Raw genomic sequence first — 24201 nt, 5'->3', positions numbered from 1 at the left:
TTTTCACCTGTGGAATCAACATTAAATATTAGAAAATGATTTTTTTCTGGAGGATTCATATAAAAAAATAAGATAACAGTTATCTGTAAGACTGTGTAAACCTTCTTCAAGCAGAAGATAGTCTTACATTGTTCAATACCTCCAAAATGATGTATGTTTTTCAACTGTCATTAACCTGAGTTAATTGAAGATCTATGTCAGTCTGGTATGGGAAATAATATTGTTCCAAGACAAAATTACTCAAAACTATGGCTTTCATTTCATTGTTCCTGTTCAAAGATTTAAGGAAGCATTTGCTCGCTCATTTGCTTTTCTGCCAATTTTTGTATTCAGCAACTTTTTAGGTTTTTATGGTGACAACGAACTATTAGGTAAAAAGTACACACTCATAATTAATATTTGTACTATAAATTGGGGGGTCTTTTAAAAATCATTCTGAAACATTCTTTGATCTTATAATCTCATTTTTTGAAATCTCCTAGGAAAACAACCCTAAGAGAAAAAACCCTTAGCACCTTTTACAGAAATATTAAAGGTGATCCTATAAAATAGTACATGCCTAATAGGGGTTGAAAGAGATAATGTGATAGAATTTTGTGACTTTACCTTAAGTTTGTATAATTTTTTTCAGATGTTTAAGTGTACAATAAAAGTCCAGCCATTATAACAATAACAGTTTATTTAAATTTGAAAAGTGCTTGAAAATGGACAGTATAGTTATATATATCTATGCAAATTAATGTAAATTATATATAAACACACACACACACACACCAAAAACTCTAGATGTTATACTTGAGGGGAAAAAGTAATATTTAAATGAAAAGATAACAGTTTCTGAACTCTGAAACCTATCAGTTACCAAGGAGAAATTATTTCTAACAGGTGTTCTGTAACTTTACTCTTACAGGCCAAAGAGTGTGGGCAGATGCAGAATAAGTGGCTGATGATAAACATTCAAAATGTACAAGACTTTGCATGCCAGTGCCTCAATCGTGATGTATGGAGCAATGATGCTGTGAAGAATATTATCCGGGAACATTTCATTTTCTGGCAGGTGAGGAGAGTTAAGGTTTTAGTAGCATTTTACTTTTGTAGTATGGGATGTTGAGAAGGAGGAATTCAGTAATAAACTGCAAAAATTTTAATAACTGAGTTAAATTATGATATATGTAAAGGTAAAACCACACATAATGGCTGAAATAGTAAGGACAAGTGAAAATTAGGGCAACAATGAAGAACTCTTCGAGGAAAGGAAAGAAAGAACCATGCTGCGTAACTATATAATATTCATATCTCAGATGACCTTAAATATCTTGATAGAGTGTACAACCGTACTATTCAATTCTATATAATAAAACCCTAATATGCAAATCGACTGGTCGCTATGACGCGCATTGACCACCAGGGGCCAGATGCTCAATGCAGGAGCTGCCCCCTGGTGGTCAATGCGCTCCCACAGCGGGAGCGCTGCTCAGCCAGAAGCCGGGCTCATGGCTGGCAAGGGCAGCGGCAGTGGTGGGAGTTAAGGAGCGAGGGGTCCCAGACTGTGAGAGCCCTGGACTGTGAGAGGGATGTCTGGCTGCCGGCTTAGGCCCGATCCCCCAGGGGTCCCGGACAGAGAGGGTGCAGGCCCGGCTGAGGGACAACCCTCCCACCCCCAGGGCACGAATCTCATACACCAGGCCTCTAGTAGGGATATAATGTGAGCCACATATTTAATTAAAAGTGCTCTAGTAGCCACATTTTAAAAGGTCAAAAGAAACAGGTGAAATTAATTTTAATGTTTTAAAATCAATATATCTAATATCAAACAAATATTAAAATCTTAATGAGATGTTTTGATTTTTGTGTATGTATGTGTGAAGTCTCCAAGATGTGGTGTGTATATTTTATACATACAGAACCGCTCAGTTCAGACCAGCCACGTTTCAAGTACTTCAGTAGTACATGTTGTAGTGGTTGTTATAATTGACAGTGTGAATGTAGAAGATCTTGAGTAATGGAAAAACATATGACTAAGACTTGGATTTTAGCTTGAGTTTTATACTTTTTATTTATATTTCTTAGGTTTGTCACTTAATCTTGCTAATTCTATTTTCTTTTTATGTAAACTATCAAGCTAAGGTTTGATAATCTTGTTCAAATTTTTTATTTTTTTTATGAAAAATTTAGAAAATAAAAACATCTGAATGAACTTAATTTTTTCCACTATAAGATATGCTGTTAATGTTATTTATTTAAAAAAATATATTTTATTGATTTTTTACAGAGAGGAAGGGAGAGGGTAGAGATTTAGAAACATCGATGAGAAACATCGATCAGCTGCCTCCTGCACACCCCCTACTGGGGATGTGCCCGCAACCAAGGTACATGCCCTTGACTGGAATCGAACCTGGGACCCTTGAGTCCGCAGGCCGACGCTCTATCCACTGATCCAAATCGGTCAGGGCGCTGTTAATGTTATTAATTCATTCATGTTTTACAGGTTCCCTAAGTTCAATATTTTTTTGAATGGTAAACTTTTCTTCTACAAATTTTTTTTTAATATGTTTGTATTGATTTTTTTTTTTTTTTATAGCGAGAGTGGAAGGGAGAGGGGTAGAGAGATAGAAACATCAATGAGAGAGGAGCATCATCGTTCGGCTGCCTCCTGCACACCCCCTACTGGGGATAGAGCCCACAACCTGGGCATGTGCCCTGCCCGGGAATCGAATCAGTGATCTGTTGGTTCTGGGTCAATGCTCAACTGCCGAGCCACACCAGCTGGGCTCTTCTGCAACGATTGATTGAGCATCTCTTTGACTAGCATTATGCTAGCCACTCAAGCTTATCATCTCAATATGTAGTGATTTATTAAGATGTATATGATAGAGTTTGGAATAATATAGGTGGACAGATAACTTGATCAGAAAGAGCAATATCTCTTCTGAACTGGGAAGGGAGGAAAAATGGATTGATAAAAGTTTTCCCGGGGACTGAGGACAGGAAGTTGAGGTAGTTCACACCAGATTACTTTCATTTTTCTCTTTAATGTAGGAATGAATCCTAACATATACTAAAGGTGTATTTGGAGAATTAATTGTTGTTGGTATATAACGAGGATACAGTTGATACTTTTTTAGAGGTTGACTTTTCTTTATATCAATGATTTAACAGGTTTATCATGACAGTGAGGAAGGTCAGAGATACATACAGTTTTATAAGCTAGGGGATTTCCCCTATGTTTCCATCTTGGATCCACGGACAGGTAATATTTATTTTATATCAGTTTACAGCAATTGACCTATGACTTATTTTTCAGTTACCTAAATATTTGATCTTAATACTTGACTGGATTCAGTTTCAGAATTCTTTGTAATAATTTAGGTGAAGGGTTTTTATTCAGGTCCTTTAGAATTATTTAAACATCTATTGAAATATGTTAGGGAGTCTGTTTCTGACAATTTGGGGAGATGATAGTATTTTATATTTTTGCAGCTCTGAATTTCCTAAAAATAACTGTTTTATCTTGTCATATTTTAAGGGATCCCCTTGGGTTTTCTATTATTAAAATATTAAGATTGCTCAGGTACTGGTTGTAATCCCACCAGAGAAGTGGAGGGTAGAACTGGTTTTTATTATTAATGAATTAAGTTTTATCAAGATGGGAATCTTAGGTTGGCTATATAATTGATGACTTTTTTGGGTTATGAAAACACTATGTAATTTAAACTGGTGAAGGGTAGGTGAAAGGTTAACGTGGTGGTACTTGGGCAGGCTAAATAGCCATTTCAGATGATGGATAAAGAAAAATTGAATTTATTTTAAGAAGAGGGGTGGGGGAAGGGATATCCAAAGGGAAGGGCTGCATAGCATTGAACCAAGGGGATATTGGGTTGATGATGTCTGTCCCCAGGAGCTGGAGTTTCATCCTTATATGCAGTCAATGGTGGGAAGCTCTTGTCGTCAGTGGGTCTGGGAGGCTGAGTTGGTGGGCTTGGAATGTGGATGTGCAATCAGGTGTTTTTAGGACAGTTTTAATTCCTTATATAGTCTGATTCCTGGTGTCCAGCAAATTTTCCTGATCTTTGTCCTCCTGTGGCAGGAAGCTTGGACAAGTTCTTGGTCTTCGTTCTCCTGTGGCCATTAAGGACTATATTTCCCTGAGTCCTAACAGTGGGAATATGTGTTCCTAAAATTTTAATTATGCAAATACCAAAAAAATACTTAATGAGAATGTTGATAAAATATGTTGATTTTATTATATTTATATATCCTGTTTTTTTATTTTTAGGTCAGAAGCTAGTAGAGTGGCACCAGTTAGACGTATCTTCTTTCTTGGACCAAGTGACGGGATTTCTTGGTGAACATGGGCAACTGGATGGACTTTCTAGCAGTCCCCCCAAAAAATGTGCCCGTTCAGTAAGTATGACTAAAAAGTGATGATGAACAATTAAATGTAATTGTATATAGATGTCTTATGTAAAATGTTTGAGGTTAAGATCTTAAAGATATTAATGTAAGTATTGGACAGTTATAATTTGTGGCTGTACATCTTAGATGCCCTTCTTATATTTTGATAATTTCCCACATGCGGATTCTGTCTTCTCAGTGAAATCATACGATTCATATTTTCAGTCTCCCTTGCAGTCATGTGACCTAAGACCTGGGTTTAGAAGTAAGCAATGTGAATATGTAGCAGTGAGGGGGGGAACTGATTTAGCAAGCCCCGGTGATAGAGGGAGGAATCCACTTCTTTCAAGGGCAGCATTGCCAGGTCTAAGCAGCAGTAAAAAAAAAAAATTTTTTAAATGGTATTTTTGCTAGAAAACTTCATGGTATAGGTGGTCATTATTACTGGTTATATAGCTTTAGGGCCTGGCTCTCTAGCCCACCTTGCGATTACTTCTGTACTTAATTTCTGTAATATGCTATTATGTCCGTTGGCCGGTTAGCTCAGTTGGTTAGAGCGTGGTGCTGATATAATATGCTATTATTAGGCAGACTTATTTGGTAATTGGTCTAAAATATTAATTGGAAATCATAGATCTACAAAGATATCAGAATTTCACATTGGTTGTAGGAGCTGTTAGGGTTTGATTGTCAATGAGGATAAAACTAGTTTTCAAAGATAAGAGTTTAATAGTCCATATCATGCAGTGATGAAAGTTACTTAACTAATCACATAGAATAAAGTACCCATTTAATGAAAGACTATATGGATACTTGCCAAGAGGTGGTATAGAATCCCCCTCCCCCCAATAACTCACACACAACAGAGCAGAACTAAAACATTGTTTCACTTTTATCTATAGACTATTTCTGTGTTTTTTTTTCCATTGCTAAGAGTTTTGCTTACCTATAATTCTTTTTTAAGGCATTAAAAAATCCAGAGTTTCGATAATTGTCCTAAGGGAGTTCCTTATCTTTTGCAGTCATAAGGCTGATATTGTAAAAAACCAGAGCCTGAGTTGCTGAATTTCAACATAAATTGAATTTACAGCCTTACCAGCTCTCTTATAAAAATTAAGGGAATTAATGGAAAATAGTGGGACCATAAAAATTGGACAAATACATAGGGATAATTTGGGTGACTTAGTACCTCAGACTCTACTTACTATAGTAAATTATCTGATTATTATAAATTTTGATCAACTGTGTGCAAGAGAAACATCAACAAATAATGGCTTAAACAAGGAAGACATCTACTTTTCTCAGCAAGAAGTCCAGAAGCAAGCAGTCTAGGGATTGACTTTGTATATGTCATCAAGGAACCAGGTTCCTCCTCTTTTTTTCTCCCCTCCATCTCTAGTATTTATTGGCTTTTGTTCTCATGGTCAGTTAGATGCTATGCTCTTAGGTGCAAGCATGACAAGGAGGAATGGGGTTACAAAGGTAGACAGATAACCACGGATAAGAGTTTTGCTTATTTTAGCTGGGCACATTTTCTTGCACAAACATAACGGAGGCTCTGTTAATAAGGAAGCAGAGAAGACTGGATGAGAGATAGGAAACTAGCAGTGTTCATCATAGTGTTATTCTTTAAAATCAACTTACATGGTATATAGTGTTATCTGCAGTCTGTCCAAGCTGTTTCATGTCATGTGGGCACATTGCTTGCTTTTCTGTGTGTGTGATAAATTAACCTTAAGTTTATAATATTAAAAATTTTATAGCCTTATAATTACTGTGCAATAAACTGAACACATTTAAAAATCAAAATTTGACAAATTTTGGTATGAGTATCTTTTCATGTGCTTTTTTGCTATCTCTTTTGATGAAGTGTCAATTCAGGTCTCTGGCTTGTTTTTTATTGGGTTGCATGTCATCTTACTGAATTGTAAGGGTCCTTTTTTTTTTTTTATCCTCACCCGAGGATATGTTTTTTACTAATTTTAGAGAGGAAAAGGGAGAGAGAAATATCGATCAGTTGCCTCCTGTATGCACCCCAACCAGGGATCGAACCTGTAATACAGGAATGTGCCCTGACCAGAAATCAAATCCACAACCTTTTGGTTTACGGGACAATGCTCCAACCAACTGAGCCACCTAGCCAGGTCTATAAGGGTTCTTTTTATAGTCTACATATGGAGTTTATAGATAATTTTCTCCCAGTGTGTTACTTACTCATAGTGTCTTTTGAAGAGCAAATTTTAAATTACTGATGAAATCCAATTTATCAACTTTTATATTCTTTGCTTTTTGTCTTATGTGATAAATCTTTTTTTATATTTTTAGCTCTTAAGTCAGTGATCCTCTTGGAATTAATTTTTGTATATGGTGTTAGGGTAGGTTCTAGTTACGGTTTTTTGGTTGTTTGCACATGGCTATGCACTTGTTCCAGCATCATCCCTTCCCCATTGAATTGCCTTTGAACCCTTATAAAAAAATGATCATATATGTTGGGTTTATGGACTCTATTCTTTCCTGTGATTAATACATCTTTCTTTATACCAGTATTTCAGTCTTAATGATTACTGTAGCTTTATTAAGTCTTGAAATGTCATGGTTAAGTCTTCCACCTTTGTAGTTGTTTTGTTTTGTTCAGGTCTTTTGCATATAATCAGCTTGTCACTTTCTACAAAGAAAGGTACCAGGACTTTGATTGGAATTGCATTGCCTCTATGGATAATTTTGGAGAGAATTTACTCCTAACAATATTGAGTCTGCAGATCCGTGAACATGGCATATAGTATATCTCATTTATTTAAGCTTTGAATTTTTCTTAGCAATGTTTTATAGTTTTTATATAATGAGCTTGTAACCTGCAATCTTGCTGAATTCACTAATTAGTTCTAATAGCTTTTTTGTCGATTCCTTTGAATTTTCTATAGAAATAGTCATGTTGTACACAAATAGACTTACTTTATATCTTCCTATTCAATCTCTTGCCTTTTATTTATTTTTTCTTAGTTAGGACTTCCAGCACAAAGTTAAAAGCAGGAAGATATTAGAGATCCTTATTTCTGGTGTTGGGGTGAAAGTATTGTCTTTCACCATTAAATTTGATTTTTGGCTCAGTTGATAGAGCATTGGCTTGCAGATTGAAGGGTCCAGATTTGATCCCAGTCAAGGGCACGTACCTCAGTTGCAGCTCCTCCCGGCCTGGGCCCTGGTCTGGGCACATGCAGGAGGCAACCAATTGATGTGTTTCTCTCACATCGATATTTCTCTCTGTCTTTCCCTCTCTCTTCCACTCTCTCTAAAAAAAAAAAAAAAATCAATGGAAATATATCCTCAGGTGAGGATTAAAAAAAAAAATTGATACTACCTTTATGTTTCTTGTAGAGTGGAAACTTTTTAAAAAATACATATTTTTATTGATTTCAGAGAGAAAGGGAGAGGGAGAGAGAGATAGAAACATCAATGATGAGAGAGAATCATGGATCGGCTGCCTCCTGCCTGCCCCCCACTGGGGATTGAGCCAACACGGAATCAAACCTGGGACCCTGCAATCCACAGGCCGATGGCTCCCAGGGGTCCTCACACTTTTTAAACAGGGGGCCAGTTCACTGTCCCTCAGATCGTTGGAGGGCCGGACTATAGTTTAAAAGAACAACAAACTATGAACAAATTCCTATGTGCACTGCGGGCCTGGGACGAGTCGGCTGCTAAGCAGGACAGGCAGCGGCACCCGGCGGGCCGGATAAATGTCCTCAGTGGGCCGCATGTGGCCCACGGGTTGTAGTTTGAGGACCCCTGCATCCACTGAGCCAGACCAGTGAGGGCTCTTTATAGATACACTTTATCAGGTTGAGGAAGTTTCCTTCTAATCCTAGTTTGCTGAATTTTCATTATAAGGGGATTTTGTCATATGATTTGTCACATCTTTTGAGATGATCATACAGATTTCTATTTTTAGTGAATTCCATTGTTTGGTTTTTTAATGGTAATCCAACCTTTCATTACTGTGCTAAAACCCACCTGGTTATGATGCATTACTTTCTAATATATTTCTGTCAAGAATTTTTGTGTCTAGTTCATGAGAGATATTGTTTGTAGTTTTTTATATGATTGTTTTGTTTTTCTTGTAATATCTTTGTCTGGTTTTGATATCAAGTTAATGCTGGCCTTAAAATGAATTGGGAAGTGTTTTCTCCTATTATGTTTCCTGGAAGTTTATGTAAAATTGATGTTATTTCTTCCTTAATATTTGATGACATTCACCAGTGAAACTACCTGAGTCTAGAGTTTCTTTGTGGGAAGTTATAAACTACATATTCAATTTAATTAATAGTTATAGGAATGCTTAGATATCTATCTTTAATGAGTTTTATTAGGTTGTGTCTTTCTAAGGATTTGTCCATTTTACCAAAGGTGTCATATATATTGACTTAAATTTATTTATTATATATCCTTGTAATTCCTTTAATGACTGCAGTGTCTGTAGTGATGTGCCCTCTTTCAATCCTGTTATAGTAATTTGTGGCTTCTTTTTTCCCCTGACAATTTTATTATTTTAAAAGCTTTTGGTTTCATTGAATTTTTCTTGTTTTCAAGGTCATTGATTGATTTCCATCTTTTTTTCTTCTGTGTAGTTGGGTTTAATTTTATCTTCTTATTCTATGTGAGTACTTTTTAAAATTTTAATATGGAAACAGGGAATTAATTGAGACCACTTTTTTCTAATATGGGCAGTTGGTTCTATACTTTCTCTGTAAGTGCTTTAGCTCCATATCACAAGTTTTTTTCTAGCTACAAGGGAAACTGGTAAATGGACATTTCTAGCTTGATATGTTTTCTTTTATCCACATTATTAGGATTCTGTAAGTAAGGAATCAGGAGAATGGATACTGAGTAGGAAGCCAGCAGTTGCCAAGGTGATAATCTTTAAAATCAAGCTATGTGGTGTGCAATGTCATTGTTATAAAACTGCAGTCTACCTAAGTCATTGTGGGTCACATGGGCACATGCACTTACTCTTTTTTTAGGGGGGGTGGGAGTGATAAGTTAGCTTTAACTTTATTTTTTGCTATATTATTGGCAGATAGTGAAAGCCAAAATGAGATTCCTTTAGTTTTTGTGTTAACAGCCCATACTTTTTTTTTTTACCCTTTTATTGTGGAATTTTTTAAGGATATTCAAAACTATAAGGAATTTATTAAACTATGTATCCATTAACTAATTTCAGTAATTATCAACAAGTGGCCAGTCTTGTTTTATCTGTATCCTATCTTCACATTATTTTGCAGTAAATCTTAGAATTCATTGTTTCATTCCTTATACCTACTTTGGCATATATCTTTAAAAGACAAAGGCTTTTTTTTTTTAAGACCTTCAAGTAAAAGTTTTATATATATATATTTTTAAAATATATTTTATTGTTTTTTAATAGAGAGGAAGGGAGAGGGAGAGAGAGTTAGAAACATTGATGAGAGAGAAACATCAATCAGCTGCCTCCTGCACACCCCCTACTTGGGTTGTGCCCGCAACCAAGGTACCTGCCCTTGACTGGAATCGAACCTGGGACCCTTGAGTCCGCAGGCCGACGCTCTATTCACTGAGCCAAACCGGTTAGGGCAAAAGTTTTATATATTTTTAATTTATTGAATTTATTGGGGTGATATTGGTTAAATTAGGTTTCAGGAATACAATTCTATAATACTGTATGTTCACCACTCAAAGTGAAGTCTCCTTCCATCACCCTTTATCCTTCCTATACCCTCTTCTACCTTCCCCCACCTCCCTTTCCCTCTGGTAATCACCATACTGTTGTTGGTGTCTGAGATTTTTAGGTGTGTTGTTTTTTTTTCCTTAATTCCTTCACCTTTTTCACTCAGTCCCATGACTCAGTCTCCTCCCCTCTGACAGCTGTCAGCCTGTTCTCTCTAGAGACAAAGGCTCTTTTTAAAAAACAATCACAAGCCCTTGCCGGTTTTATTCAGTGGATAGAGCGTCAGCCTGCGGACTGAAGGTTTCCAATCAAGGGCACATGCCCAGGTTGTGGGCTTGATCCCCAGTAGGGGGTGTACAGGAAGCAGCCGATCAATGATTCTCTCTCATTGATGTTTCTATCACTCTCTCCCTTTCTCTCTGAAATCAATAAAAATACATTTTTTAAAAAATCACAATACCATTAACACACACTTTAAAAATTAGTAATTTTGACATCATGAGATATCCAGTGTTCAACTTTCGGTTATCTTACAGATTTTATTTTTTGTATGGCTTTGTTTGAGTTAGAATCTAAATAATTTCTACCCAAACAATGCTTTTGTTTTGTTTGTATAGTTTTTGTTTTATTATTTTAAAAATTTTTAAAAATATAAATTATAGTTCACGTACATTGTTAGTTTCAGGTATACAGCATACTGATTCAACATTTATATACCCTTTGAAATGATCACCATAATAAGTCTACTAACTGTCACCATACAAAGTTATTACAATATTATTGACTATATGCTCTGCTATATATTACATACCTATGACTTAGTTTATAACTGGAAGTTTGTACTTTATTTTTTATTGCTGAGTAATATTCCATTGTGTGTATGTACCACATTATTTCATCCATTCATTCTATTGATGGATACCCAGGTTGCTTCCATATCTTGGTATTGTGAACAGTGCTGCAGTTGGTGGGGTTTGGCTATCATTGTATATATTGCATATATCTTTTCTAATTAGTGTTTTCTATTTTCGTTGGATGAACACCCAGAAGTGGAATTGCTGGGTCACATGGTAGTTCTATTTTTAATTTTTTTGAGAAATCGCCAGACTGTTTTGTAGTAGTTGCACTAGTTTATAATCCCACCAACAATGCACAGGAGGGTTCCCTTTTCTCCACATCCTCGCCAACACTTGTTCTTTATTATTGTCTTTTTTTATAATAGCATTCTGACAGTTGTAAGGTAATAACCTTTGTGGTTTTGATTTACATTTCCCTAATGATTTATTTTATTGGCCATCTGTATGTCTTCTTTGGAGAGATGTCTGTCTGTTCAGGTGCTCTGCTCATTTTTTATTGGATTATTTGTGTTTTTGATGTTGAGTTGTATGAGTTCCTTATATATTTTGGATATTAACCCCTTATCAGATATATCAGGTCTTACATTTAAGTTTTTCATCCATTTTGAATTTATTCTTTTTTAAAAAATATATTTATTGATTTTTTACAGAGAGGAAGGGAGAGGGATAGAGAGTTAGAAACATTGATGAGAGAGAGACATCGATCAGCTGCCTCCTGCACACCCCCTACTGGGGATGTGCCCGCAACCAAGGTACATGCCCTTGACCGGAATCGAACCTGGGACCCTTGAGTCCCCAGGCCAACGCTCTATCCACTGAGCCAAACCGGTTAGGGCTGAATTTATTCTTGTATATGGTATAAGAAAGTGGTCTAGTTTCATTTTCTTGCATGTGGATATCCAGTATTCCCAGTATCATTTATTGAAGGGACTGTCTTTTTCCCTTGTATATTCTTGCCTCCTTTGTCGTAGAGTAATTGACCATATAAGCATGGGTTCATTTCTGGGCTCTCTGTGCTGTTCCCTTGTTCTGTGTGTCTGTTTTTATGCCAGCACCATACTGTTTAAGTACTATAGTTTTGGAAAACAGTTTGAAATCGGGGAGTATGACACCTTCAGTTTTTTTCTTCTTTGTCAAAATTGCTTTGGTAAACAACCCATATTTTGTGACTGAATAAGTTTAATGAAATCTGTGGCATTAGAACTTTACCAAAAGGAAAACTAGTAAATTTGCATTTCTCATCATCACAATGAAAATCTTATTGTAATTAAGCTTGGGAAAATGTAGTTCTTTTTTCCAATTTATTGTATGGTATTTTGTTTTGAATGTTAGAGATCTGTTAGTTTTTTTTTGCAAAACGATAATTACTAAGCTGTTTCTTGATATTCTATGTGGCAAAACAATGCTAATTGAAGAATATAATGGTGAGCAAGGTAGACATGCTTCTTTATATAGTCATGTTAAAGACTAATGTTTTTGCTTTGTATATAAAACCTTAATTCTTGTCTTTTTCTGGGCAGTCAGTATCCTGTTTTCTTAATTTTATTCATTTTGATGTAAAAAACTCCCCTATGCTTGCAACATCATTATGCCAGGTGGTATGACAGTTTTCATTTTTATTTTTAAACTATCCATTCCAACTTGGTTGTGTAAGACAAAACGTTGCCTTCAACTAGCTGAAAATTTAGTAGAAGACATACATTTAGTAGAAAATAATAATGGCAAACTATCATATTTCTTGTGCCTTGTCTGGCTTGACTATTTTTGGTTTAACTGTTTTCTTTCTCTTTCCACCTGTGTTTTATGACTGCGTCTTGCAGGAGAGCCTTATAGATGCAAGTGAAGACAGCCAGCTAGAAGCTGCCATCAGAGCCTCCTTGCAAGAGACACATTTTGATTCATCACAGACAAAACAGGATAGCCGCTCGGATGAAGAATCTGAATCTGAACTTTTTTCTGGCAGTGAGGAATTTATATCCGTGTGTGGCTCTGATGAAGAAGAGGAGATAGAGAATCTTGCCAAGTCCAGAAAGTCTCCCCATAAAGATTTGGGGCATAGAAAAGAGGAAAACAGAAGGCTGCTAACTGAGCCCCCACCCAGAACTGAGCCTGGAACAACCACAAACCACCAAGGATTGTCAGTCATGGATTCAGAAATATTAGAGATGTCACCTGAAAAATCAGATGGAATAGTGGAGGGCATAGATGTAAATGGTGAGTTATATTCTAGACCTACTTTACTTGAAACTTAAATATTACTGAAGGGATGTATATTTATTTGTTTAAATTAGTCTTCCATCTTAAACTCCTGTATCTTTTTTTTTAACCCCAGGACCAAAAGCACAGCTGATGTTGCGGTATCCAGATGGAAAAAGGGAACAAATCACTCTTCCAGAGCAAGCTAAATTGCTAGTAAGTATATCTAATTTAAGCACTGGCTTAAAGGAGAGAAACTAATTAATTGGTGTAATTGGCTTGTTCTTTGAAATAAGTGTTAGGTATTCAGTCTGACCTCTAAGGAAATATAACAGGTTAATCTGAATTCTAATTAGTATATTTCCTTCCTGAATTATCTTAGACAAGTCACATAGGGTCTGTTCCAGACAAGGCTGTTCTATTCCATGGCTGCATTTCATTTTCCAACTGGAAATTATTACTCAGAAAAGAGGAGTGAAGACTATAATGGGGCTTCTGGCTTTCTTGTAGCTAGACCTACAGAATAGTTAAGAACCACGGCAATTATTTTTTGTGTTTCTGTCCTGGTGCCTGTTCGGTCCACTGTAATTCTCTGCTTCATACCATTCTTCTCTCTGTATACTGGTGGCTTTTTTTTTTACCTCTGAGTCTGTACATGGTCCACGACATAGTGATACTGAGGGGCTTTTTCTCTAAAGTTCACAGCTGATGGACCTTTCTCTGTCGTTTTTAGCTCCTGGAAAAGAGAATGAGTCTGACTAGCTTTTTGAGCCCCTTCCATCTTTTTATCAGATACCTGTGAGTGAATCCCCTTTGGGTTAGGTATTTTTACCTGGCTGTTTTCTGTGGTGAGAGAGAGTGTGTGATTCTTGAAGACTGTGTGACTTGAATGCAAGTCGGATCTGGCTGCTGGTGCTGATACCCAGACTGTTTCCCAGGTCTCATATTTGGAAGGGAATGTGAGATGAAACAGTGGATAGAGCACTTTTTGAGAAGTTTGGTTGTGAAGCTAGAGAGGGGTATGCAGTAATCAGAGTGGGGGGGGGGGGAATGATTGAAGGAGAGACTGAGCATGTTTAAAGTCTGATGGGAAGCATCTGTAGATAGGGAGATGTAGACAATACCTATAAAAGCAGGGATGTTCAGTAGAGGCATGGTTTCTGAGAAGGCAAGAAGAGATTTGGTACACAGGTGGCAAGATTGGCTATAGGTAGAATGAAAGACATTATCTTTGCCGATAAAAAGATGGAAGGGAAAACTAATCAAATGTTTAAAACCAAGGACAATAATTTTATAAATAGATAGTGGGTTTGTTATTGAGGAAATAGTAATAACCCTGTGTATTTCAGTATTGCTTAACGTACGTTTATTATCTCCCCATTCAAAGTGTTATATTGGCCCTTCCACAAGAGTAAGCTTTGGTTATCTGAAAGAATAACTTAAACTTCGTATTTTATCTAATGTGATAAAACTGAATGTTAGCCTGGCCAGTGTGGTTCAGTGGTTGAGCATCAACTCCTGAACCAGGAGGTCAGGGTTCGATTCCCGGTCAGGGCACATGCCTGGGTTGCAGGCTCAATCCCCAACAGGGAACATGCAGGAGGCAGCCAATCCATGTTGATGTTTCCCTCTCATCGATGTTTCTGTTTCTCTCTCTCCTCTCCCTTTCTCTCTCAAATCAATAAAACATATTTTTTAAAAAAGAATGTTATATTGCCTGGCTGGTGTGGCTCAGTGGTTGAGTGTTGACCCAAACACCAAGAGGTCACCAGTTTGATTCCTGGTCAGGGCACATGCCTAGGTTTTGGGCTTGATCCCAGGTCGGGAGCCTGTAGGAGGCAGCCAATCCATGTTTCTTTCTCATCACTGTTTCTATCTCTGTCTCCCTGTCTCTAAAACCAATGAAAACATATATAAAAACTATTTTTTTTTAATTAATGATATATATGTAATTCTTTAATATGCTCATTCTATTTCCATCTAACAGTCTTGTCTTTCTTTTGTTTTTCATAGGCTTTGGTGAAGCATGTCCAGTCTAAAGGATATCCAAATGAACGTTTTGAACTTCTCACCAACTTCCCTCGAAGGAAACTCTCTCATCTGGACTATGACATTACATTACAAGAGGCAGGCCTTTGTCCTCAAGAGACTGTCTTTGTACAGGAAAGAAATTAACATCATGGCCTGACCTCTCTCAGCTTATCCCTTTTTTCCCTTTTCCTGTGAGATACCATGTCACTGAGTATGCATTTTGGTTCATAGGACCATAGAGCCAAAGTTGGGCAAGCAAGTCACCTGCCTTCTCTTTTATTCCTTGCTCTCTCCTATAATAAGTCTTTTTCACTTCCTACCCCCTTTTTTTCTCCTCTCCTCTCTTCTCCTCTCCTATTTTCGTCTTTTTCCTACTTTTCTTTCTTTCTTACCTAATCAGGTGACCAAATGGAAGTATAAGGATAACACCTCCTAGTACTGGCAGCAGGAAATGTGTGTTCCAATAAGTGGTCTCTTGCATGGCACTTTTTCGGGATCAAATGATAATGTTACTACTCCTCAGACTCCTTTGTTAAAGGAATGGCTAGATTCAGAATAAGAACAACCTCCCTTTTTTGTAAGCCCTGTTTTTAGTAGGAACAAGAAATTCTCTAACATGTTTTGTTTTGTTGTTCATGTAAGAAATATCACAACAGAATATCCAGGCTTTTATTTACATGGAAAAAGCATCCCTTATAATTATTATTCATCTCATTTAAAAATCATTTTGAAGGATTCCCATCCTCCCAAGCTAGAATTATTTCCATGAGATGTGTTATTGGCAAAATGAGTGTTAAATGTTGGGTGAGTAGCATGGGTTGGCATTCAATGACCTAGCCTGAGACAACTTTCTTTGTTACTACTCTGTAAACTATACTGATCCTGCTAGTCGCAGAGTGGACCTTTAGTAAGCATATTGTGGTGACTGGGATAGGAAGGTGCTTGCTGTTTTTGCCAGTATGGCATATTAATTCCTTTGGCCCTTCCATTGTTTGGGTCCACAAGTGATCTATAGGAAGGCAGCTATTCAATAATCATGCAATACAGTGGCTTGTAGTTTAACCACTATGGTTATTGATTGTCCTATGTGCTTTAGGCATACTTATGCATATCCTGGGGGGGAAAGAAAAAGATGCAGCTGAGAGTAGCTAACCATGTTCCTTTGGTTAGAAATAGTGATTCATTTATTACCCCTGGTTGAACAGTCTCTAAAAGTCTCTGGTGACTAAATGAGCTTAAATCCTCATGCTTTTTCTTGCTAAAGGTCTCAAAATTGAAAGCCTACGGGGAAAACCTTTAAATTAAATCCATAAGACAACATTTAGTAAGGGAGGTGGGGAAGATTGCCAGTAGTCTTCAGATGTTGTGGGTTTTTTTCTGCCTACAAAAGCCACATTCAAATTATAGTTGGTGAAAGCTTTTTTCAGTATTGTTTAGAAGATGCCATCTTGAATCTCCATAACACTACTCAACTTATCAGCTTCATTATATGCTTAGTTCTTATTTTGAGCTTTTGTCTTCTGATGGGGTAGTGGTGATTCTGGTGGCAAAATCAGAACTCTGCTATAAAACCATAATATAAAATGGATCTTATTTAATCAGTTGGGGATTTAGATTGATTGATCCTTCTACTTGAGGAACATAAATTGCTATTACTCAGAGACCTTTAAGTTCCCATCTATTTTAAGATCATTCGCTTGGTAACTAGGGGATTTTAAAAAAACATGCTTATGTGTTGCTAGTACTTAATTAGAGAATATGATTTCTAATGGTTGAATTTTGAGGGACCCACCCTAAAGAACGAGTAATGTTTCGCCTCAAGGAAATCATGGAAAATTCTGTTTATTCTTCAGTGAGTCCTTTTGGATTAATGTTCTTACATTTTTTCTAAGTGTGTGTAAGTGCTTATGTATAAGTATATAATTGTATAAATATTTATAAATATATTTATATAATTACAATTTCATTTATATCTTGAGTCAAAGTTCTCTCTTTAGATTGGTGACTGAGTAATACCACTTTGGTGTTTTTTCATAGGCTCTTGAGGCTAACTAGCAGCTTCTGAATTATTGAGGAATTATGGTTTTCATGTTAATTCCTTAATTGTATCTGAACTTGGATAATAGACTTACTATCTAAGGAATAGAGCTGTATACTATCAAAGATGCATTAGAGGGTAAAAAGACTGTTGGTAGTAGACAAGGTCAAGAATCTAAAAATTCAGGGAGGAACAGGGTAAGAAGTGAGGGTACGCCCAGTTTGGGTGCTATGATGGCACCTATCTCCACTCAGCAAAGTCACAGCTAAAGCCCAAATCTGTCAAAAATGTGAAGCCAAGAACTTTCCCTGTAGGACTCTATTTTATTCTTTTACCTATTAGCTTCTCTTTATAAAACATATCTATGGAACCTGAGACAACATGTCCATTAATGATAGGATATAGTTCTTTTTGATAAGCTCAGCCCTAGCATATCCATGCATGAGAAACCAAAGTGACTTTTTCAACTGTGAAATGACCAAGTATATATATAAAGGGATTTAAGTAAGCATATTAAAGAAATGGGGCATGAGATACTGACTCAACTTAGAGACAGCTGGGGTGTTTAGAGTATAAGATCGAAAGGATTTTATTTTACTTTGAGGCAGCAGTATAATTATCCTGGGCTTGATATAGAGGCCAATGGGATGGAGGGATTATAGATTGTACATGGGAAGAGTGAATAAGGAATATTGCTTTACTCAAGAACTTAATCCACTTAGAGAGTATACTTCCTCTAATTTGTCTTATTTTCTCTGTAAATTCCCTTGCTTTTTGGAGGAGAAGTTTTAGTGAATAGATTAAATGAGCTTAATAAGATAATTAAAAATTAGTTTAAAATAGTAATTCCTTGTAGGTATTGGAAACAGCTTGAAAGAGATAAAAGGTTCGGAGGAAAAGAGCAAGGTAGATTTTGAGAGTAAATGATGTGACAAATACAGGGAGATAAAATGAAAACTAGTGGGGGGGAAAGTGACAGGAAACGTCTTTTAAAATTGATTTAGGAAGAAACCAGAGAAGAGAAAGAATAGTCAAATGAGGGAAGACATGCAACTAATTTTGAGTAATTAGCATGTAGTAGCTACCTTATATACATTTTCTCTTAATCTTTATAAGAACTCCAAAAAATGCACATTTTCCCCATTTTATATATAAGAAATAAAATTGAAGTTCAGAGAACTTGTTCAGGATGTCACAGCCAGTAAGTGGCAAAATCAAAATTGGCATCCAGAGTTCATGCTCTTTTCACTCCCATGCTGCTGTCTCCTCCAACAGGGGCATCAGCCCAAAAAGTTCTCTGTCTTTTGTTTGGCTCTGTAAAGTATCACTTGGTTATGTTTCCTTAAAGCTGGTGGGATTTGTGCTATGCCTATAAATTCCCATTTACATCATTATTTTGAGGGACTGATTATTGTTTTCTTGAAATGGTGGACTGATAAAAATGTGAAAGGAAAATAACTATGGCATTATTTGCTAAGAATAAATAGAATGGTAAAAAAGGATTTTATCTTTTTTAAACAACTTTTCAGAAAAGATATAACTATCTTTTCTGCATCCCACCTTTACCAGATTATTAAATCCTTTTATGTATATCTTTTAAAATATTCTGTAAAATTCTTCTTCCTTGACTATGTAAGCCAGTAATTTATTGACTTCTTAATCAAAGTTGGAAACATCTTGAAATCTAAGATGTAGTTCCTGCCTGTTTTACCCATTTGGAGAGACACACTACACATGAGATAACTGGAGAACTGTAAATGCTCACATTTCTGGGCTGAACTATAATTGCAATAGACGTTTAGAAAGGGGAATGAATAGTATACGCTTTAGTTAGGACAGTCTTCACAAAAATGTAAAACTGAAAAGTGGCAAATACTGTAGCTCAAATTTTCTTTTGACTCACCTGTATTCTTTAGTTGCAACTTTTGTAACTACTTAGGGCATGACGTTTGTCAATAAGGCATATCTAATACACAAAAAGGAAAGGATTACTGATTCCCAGGACTAAAATTTTAGCTAGGAGGGATCTCACTTGAACACTTAGGAAAATACTAGAGGGAGTCACTAGCAACTGAAAAGTGAAGGAAAGATTGAATTTCTCTACCCAGGTACAAATTAAATATATATTATATATGATATGATATGCAGAAGGGGCACTGTATGTAGGCATAAGTGCACTTGGGTAATAGCTCTGCTACTACTTCACAGCATATTGGACTAGATCAAGAGTTCTTAGTCTGTTCAAGTAAAAGAACTTGGGATTTTAAAATTTGGCAGAGGCGGGGAACTGTGGAGTTAAGTATTAATATCATTTCATTGATGGAGAAAATGTAAATGTGCATATGGAATTGCAGACTCTTGCAGAAACTCTAGGAACCCACAGATTGTAGAACACTGAATTAGATTATCTCTGAAGTCCTTTCACTCCAAAAGTTTATGCTTCTAGTCTCTCCTCTTTATTATATATTATCCCTAGGTTAATTAAAAGTATACTTGCTAATCAGTTCCTTTGCTTTTTTTCTGTGTCCAGGTTTCATTTGCCTAATAACTAACCTCACTTGACTGAAATCTCCAAAAAGGAGAGTATAATGGTTATAGATCTAGTAATGATCTTTTAAACACAATTCATTAATTTAAAAAACTTAATGCAGTATTCCTGTACATTGTTGAGTATGAGTAAAATGTAACTAATGAGAACCAAATATTTCACTGACACCAGAGTTAAATTTTATTTTACCTGTGTGCTTACACTTTACCACTGAGCAATTGTTAGGAAATGGATTTGTGTAAGGTGTAAAATTTACTTACTTTTGGTAGAAACAACTTTTTCAAATTCAGTTAGGCTGACTTTTAAAAATATTTCTTAATCCCACACAGTGTATCTCCATTGTGTCATTCTCTCTTTCTTGCCTTCTTTCATTTAACTACTTAATAGTAAATATAGGATGCAGATTAATGAATAAGAAATGTGTAAAAAAGTAAATGAGAGTGTGAAGAATCAACCCTCTGATGAACATGGCAGTTTTCCAAAAATAGATGCCTTGATGAAAAGGCTACTTAAAGACATCTGTGTACTGTGACTATTCAACTTTATTGATTTGCCTTGCTTAGCACTTCAGTTATTCTCATGAAACTTAATTGCACTGTACACATTTTAGAATAGTGGCAAGAATATTCTTTAGTCCTGAAAGTAACCAGCAGAGAATACCAAGCCAATATGTTGATTTCTCCTGTTATGAGAAATTTGATATTTTAATGATGGTTATTTTGATCTTTGACTCATCTGTGTGTCAGTCCTGATAGAGAGGCCACTTAGAATCAGAGTATTTTTCATAGAGATTATGATTACCTTGATAGTTTTCCCGTTGAAGTGAACTTGTGGTTAAAGTTACTGGATATAATGATATGGAACCCTTAATTAGAAACTCTTTTAATCCTTTTATACTTTTTCATTCTCTGTTCCTAATTTTTCGACATCCATTCTCTGAAAATTAGTCATGATTTTAATAAAATTGGCTATGTTTAAGAAATTCACTTCTCCTTTAATGGTAACATTTTAACTTTTTTTATAAATATACAAAGGAAGCTTTTGAGGCAAACATTTTTATAGCTCATTTTCTGTCTACTTAAGAATGCTTTTATTCCAAATATAGAATGGCTAGCTTCATGACATCCCTCTCCCATTTTTGGCCTGCAGAATGCTCTTGTATTATTGCATAGGACCTCAGTCATTCTCATGAACATGATTTTTGGTACAGGCCTTTCTCTGACACATGATCTGAAAGTAGAGTTGGGTAATCCAGTACGAACTACATTAATAAAACAATTTAGCATTTCTGTATTTTCAAAAAATAACCACATTTACTTATAGAGTTAGAGATACAAATACTAATGGTAGTATCTTGCCTAAGCACAGTCACATATTAATCTATTAATATGGGAAGTTGCCTTGTACTTAATTTTGTTGCAACAGATAGCAAGATTTTGTTGCTTAATGGTATTTCCTCTATAAAGATCAAAATGCCCTAAGATTTATATCCCTTATAAGGTCACTTGGGTTTTCAAATAAGAAGTCAAGCTAAGCTAGATTGAACATAAAACTTTTATCTCCATTAAAATAACTTATTAATCTAACTGAGCCTACCGTGAATCATTCATTTTATTAGATGTGGTAAATAAAATGGAAAACATTTCAAATCATTAGATAAATTCTGACCTGGAATTGAATTCTCCCTTCCTTAAAATCTTTTTTATTTGCTTTTTTCATGGCTTCAAAATGGGCATTTTAACTGATAAGGGAGAGATTCTTGATCTGGAACCACTCCCTGCCATTCTGCTTTTCTTTCCTATCAAAGTCACTGGTTTTAGAGTACATTGTCACCAGGATCTATTTCAAGTTAATGTCATCGAAATGTTGATGCTCAGTTGGATATGTTGCTGTTTTCAACAAAATGGTTCTGCAGTATGCTTTCTCAAAGCTTCTGTGTTCTTAATAATGAAAAATATCAATAAATTAAATGGTGTGATTCATAATATAAATAGGTTTTTTACATTAATCATATGCTCTGAATAACTTTGATAATTTATTGCCCTGTAAGTTAAATCTCACATGGAGTGACCATTGCCACCAGAAAATCTCATTTTACCTGCTAATTAGAATGAAAGTAGTGTGTGACCTCCACTTTTTAGTTAATGAGTAGTAAGCTTATAGTAGGAGCTGTTTATCTTACCCATTTTGGGACTTGAGCCTTGTTACTTTCCTATGTTTCTCTCTTCAGGTTGGAAAGGTAATTTAAAATACCTGCTGGGAAGCAGTAAATCTAGTCATAGATTTAGAGAGATGGGTACCAATTTATGCTAACATGACTTTGAAGGGCTTCCATCCAAGTTTTGGCATGAATGTTAGACAAAATTTTATTTACTCCTTTAAGAATCTTTTTCTTAGGACGGTTTTCCTTTTGATAACAATTTCTAAGTATCTGGTGTCTTTTTTTTTTTTAACCCTTTAAGAAACAAAAGTCTGTTTTCAAGTAGGTATTGATTGTTCCTGGAAACTCTGGAGTGTTTGTAGGCTCTGTGCATGCTTTGTGTGAGTTCAGTTTGAACAATGCGTTTTAAACATCTGGGATGTCCAATTCTGGCATGTCTTCACTAATTGTATTTTTTAAACATTTTTCATGTCGTTTTTCAAACCTCACTTCCCATCTTACTCAGAGAGGTTAATCAAGGAATTAAATTTGGGGGCGGGGGAGGCTAGGGATGGGGGTGGGCTGGGTATTTGAAGTCAATTTGGGGGTATTTGCTTAAGGTGTTTCTCAAGCAGTTCCTAACGGTATTTAGAGGTTCTCTGGGATGTTTGTGTACTCAACTTATTCTGGACAAAGTGGTGGTCTTAGTGAGAGATTTGCATTCTTAATGCAGGATGGCTCGAAATTTAATCTGTAGCATAACTTTGTTATTGAATCCAAGAAGATAATGGACAGAAACAGTGCTTCTATTTTAGTGTTTCTGGCAAGTGCTCCCTAAAATGCACATATAGCTCTCAGTTTTCTGGGCTTTTAATTCCATGGTGCTAGGAGGTGCCATCTCCCACTCTTCTCAAAAATGGGAAGAAGGCGTGGGACTAGTGAGTAAGGGGCAACTGGATCATTCACTAAAATTTTTTTGTTCAAGACACACTATAGACCCTCCTGTATATCTAGTAAGTGATAATAAAGGTGCTAGGGAAAGCCTTAAATTTGAAGACACACAGAAGCCGTAGAAAATCTAAAACTTGGAGGAGGAGAAAAATATGCCATTAGATAAAGCAGAGCTATAACTGCTGGCTAAGACTCAATGGAACTTCCACTAAAACCAGGGAAATCTTAGATAACTGGGTGTGATATATCTATAGATACATAGTCTATAGGTAAATAATTTCTAAATTGAGGATTTCTCGGTGATCCTCTGTTTTGGCTGTACCAAATTGTGAATATTCTTGCTGTGTTGTACCCAGTTGCTTTATATTGATACTGCAACTTGAATTGGGGAAGTGGGGTGGGACATTTTGGGGAGGGGGTGGGAGGGTGAAGGGAAGGGAGTGGGGTGATAAGTCCTTTGAAGACATCAGCTCACTGTGCTGAGAGAGGGACCAAACTCAAGGAAACCTCTGATCTATAAATTCAACTGCTGCATTTTTTATAAATACATGTAAATGTCCTGTTGTAATATTTGATCTTGGAAATAAAATAAAAACTTTTCGGTATTAGGTTTTTTTGTATTATTGTTTTGTAAGATAAGACTGGATATTACTTTTATTAATACAATTTAGGTTTCAAAATCTTGCTCTCATATTCTCATGTTTAGGACAGTAGATTTATAATAATAAAAGCATAATATGCTAATTAGACCAGACGACCTTCTGGACAAAGCCGTGGGGGCCAAGGCGGCCAAGCCCCTTGCACGAGTTGCATGCATCAGGCCTCCAGTTTGTTAACTAAAGTTCATTGTCTCATTGTTAAGGGTAATGCCTGATAGCTTCTTTTCTGCTCTTTGTAGTAAGTTGGACATTTATGGTGAGTGCTCTGTAAAGGTTGAATTGTCATGAAATCATTGGGTTTGCTAGTCTTGTTAGGAAAGTAAGATTTGACATATTTGGGCAATTCAAGTGTCTAGTTTTTCCACCAATAATGACGAATTAAGGACTCAGCTTAAGCAAGTGAAGGGAAAAAGTAATTGCTAAATTAAAGGGAGAAAAGCCGTTACTATTATTGTGTAGTAGAAATTGGGATTGGTGCCTAGTTCACAGTAACCCCTGGGCCTGGTTTGTGCTGCTATTCTTCCTTTTGTGAAACTATTCCTCATACTCATGCTTTAGCAGCGTACCCTCGTGGAACTTGCCATCTTCTCTCAAGACCTTCTCTCCCTGGCCCCATAGACTGGTCAATAAGTGGCCATCCTACTTAGATTTAGCCAATTCCTCCAGGGACAAACTACATATCCTT

At 36.1% G+C, this 24201-nt stretch overlaps 1 protein-coding gene across 1 annotated transcript in view; it reads left to right on the top strand.

Moving 5' to 3' along the window:
* Positions 1-15793, top strand: part of UBXN7 (UBX domain protein 7) — a 75422-nt gene extending 59629 nt beyond the window's left edge. Inside the window, exons 6-11 of the mRNA XM_080656666.1 lie at positions 911-1057; positions 3160-3250; positions 4277-4404; positions 12774-13167; positions 13286-13365; positions 15163-15793. Coding sequence (XP_080512792.1) covers positions 911-1057; positions 3160-3250; positions 4277-4404; positions 12774-13167; positions 13286-13365; positions 15163-15324 — 1002 coding nt within the window. The 3' untranslated portion in view covers positions 15325-15793. The remainder of the gene's footprint in view (positions 1-910; positions 1058-3159; positions 3251-4276; positions 4405-12773; positions 13168-13285; positions 13366-15162) is intronic.
* Positions 15794-24201: the final 8408 nt, after the last annotated feature.

Source organism: Plecotus auritus (genome assembly GCF_963455305.1).
Source record: "Plecotus auritus genome assembly, chromosome: 2".
NCBI classification, from domain to species: domain Eukaryota; kingdom Metazoa; phylum Chordata; class Mammalia; order Chiroptera; family Vespertilionidae; genus Plecotus; species Plecotus auritus.
This window is presented reverse-complemented; position numbering and strand designations above follow the sequence as displayed.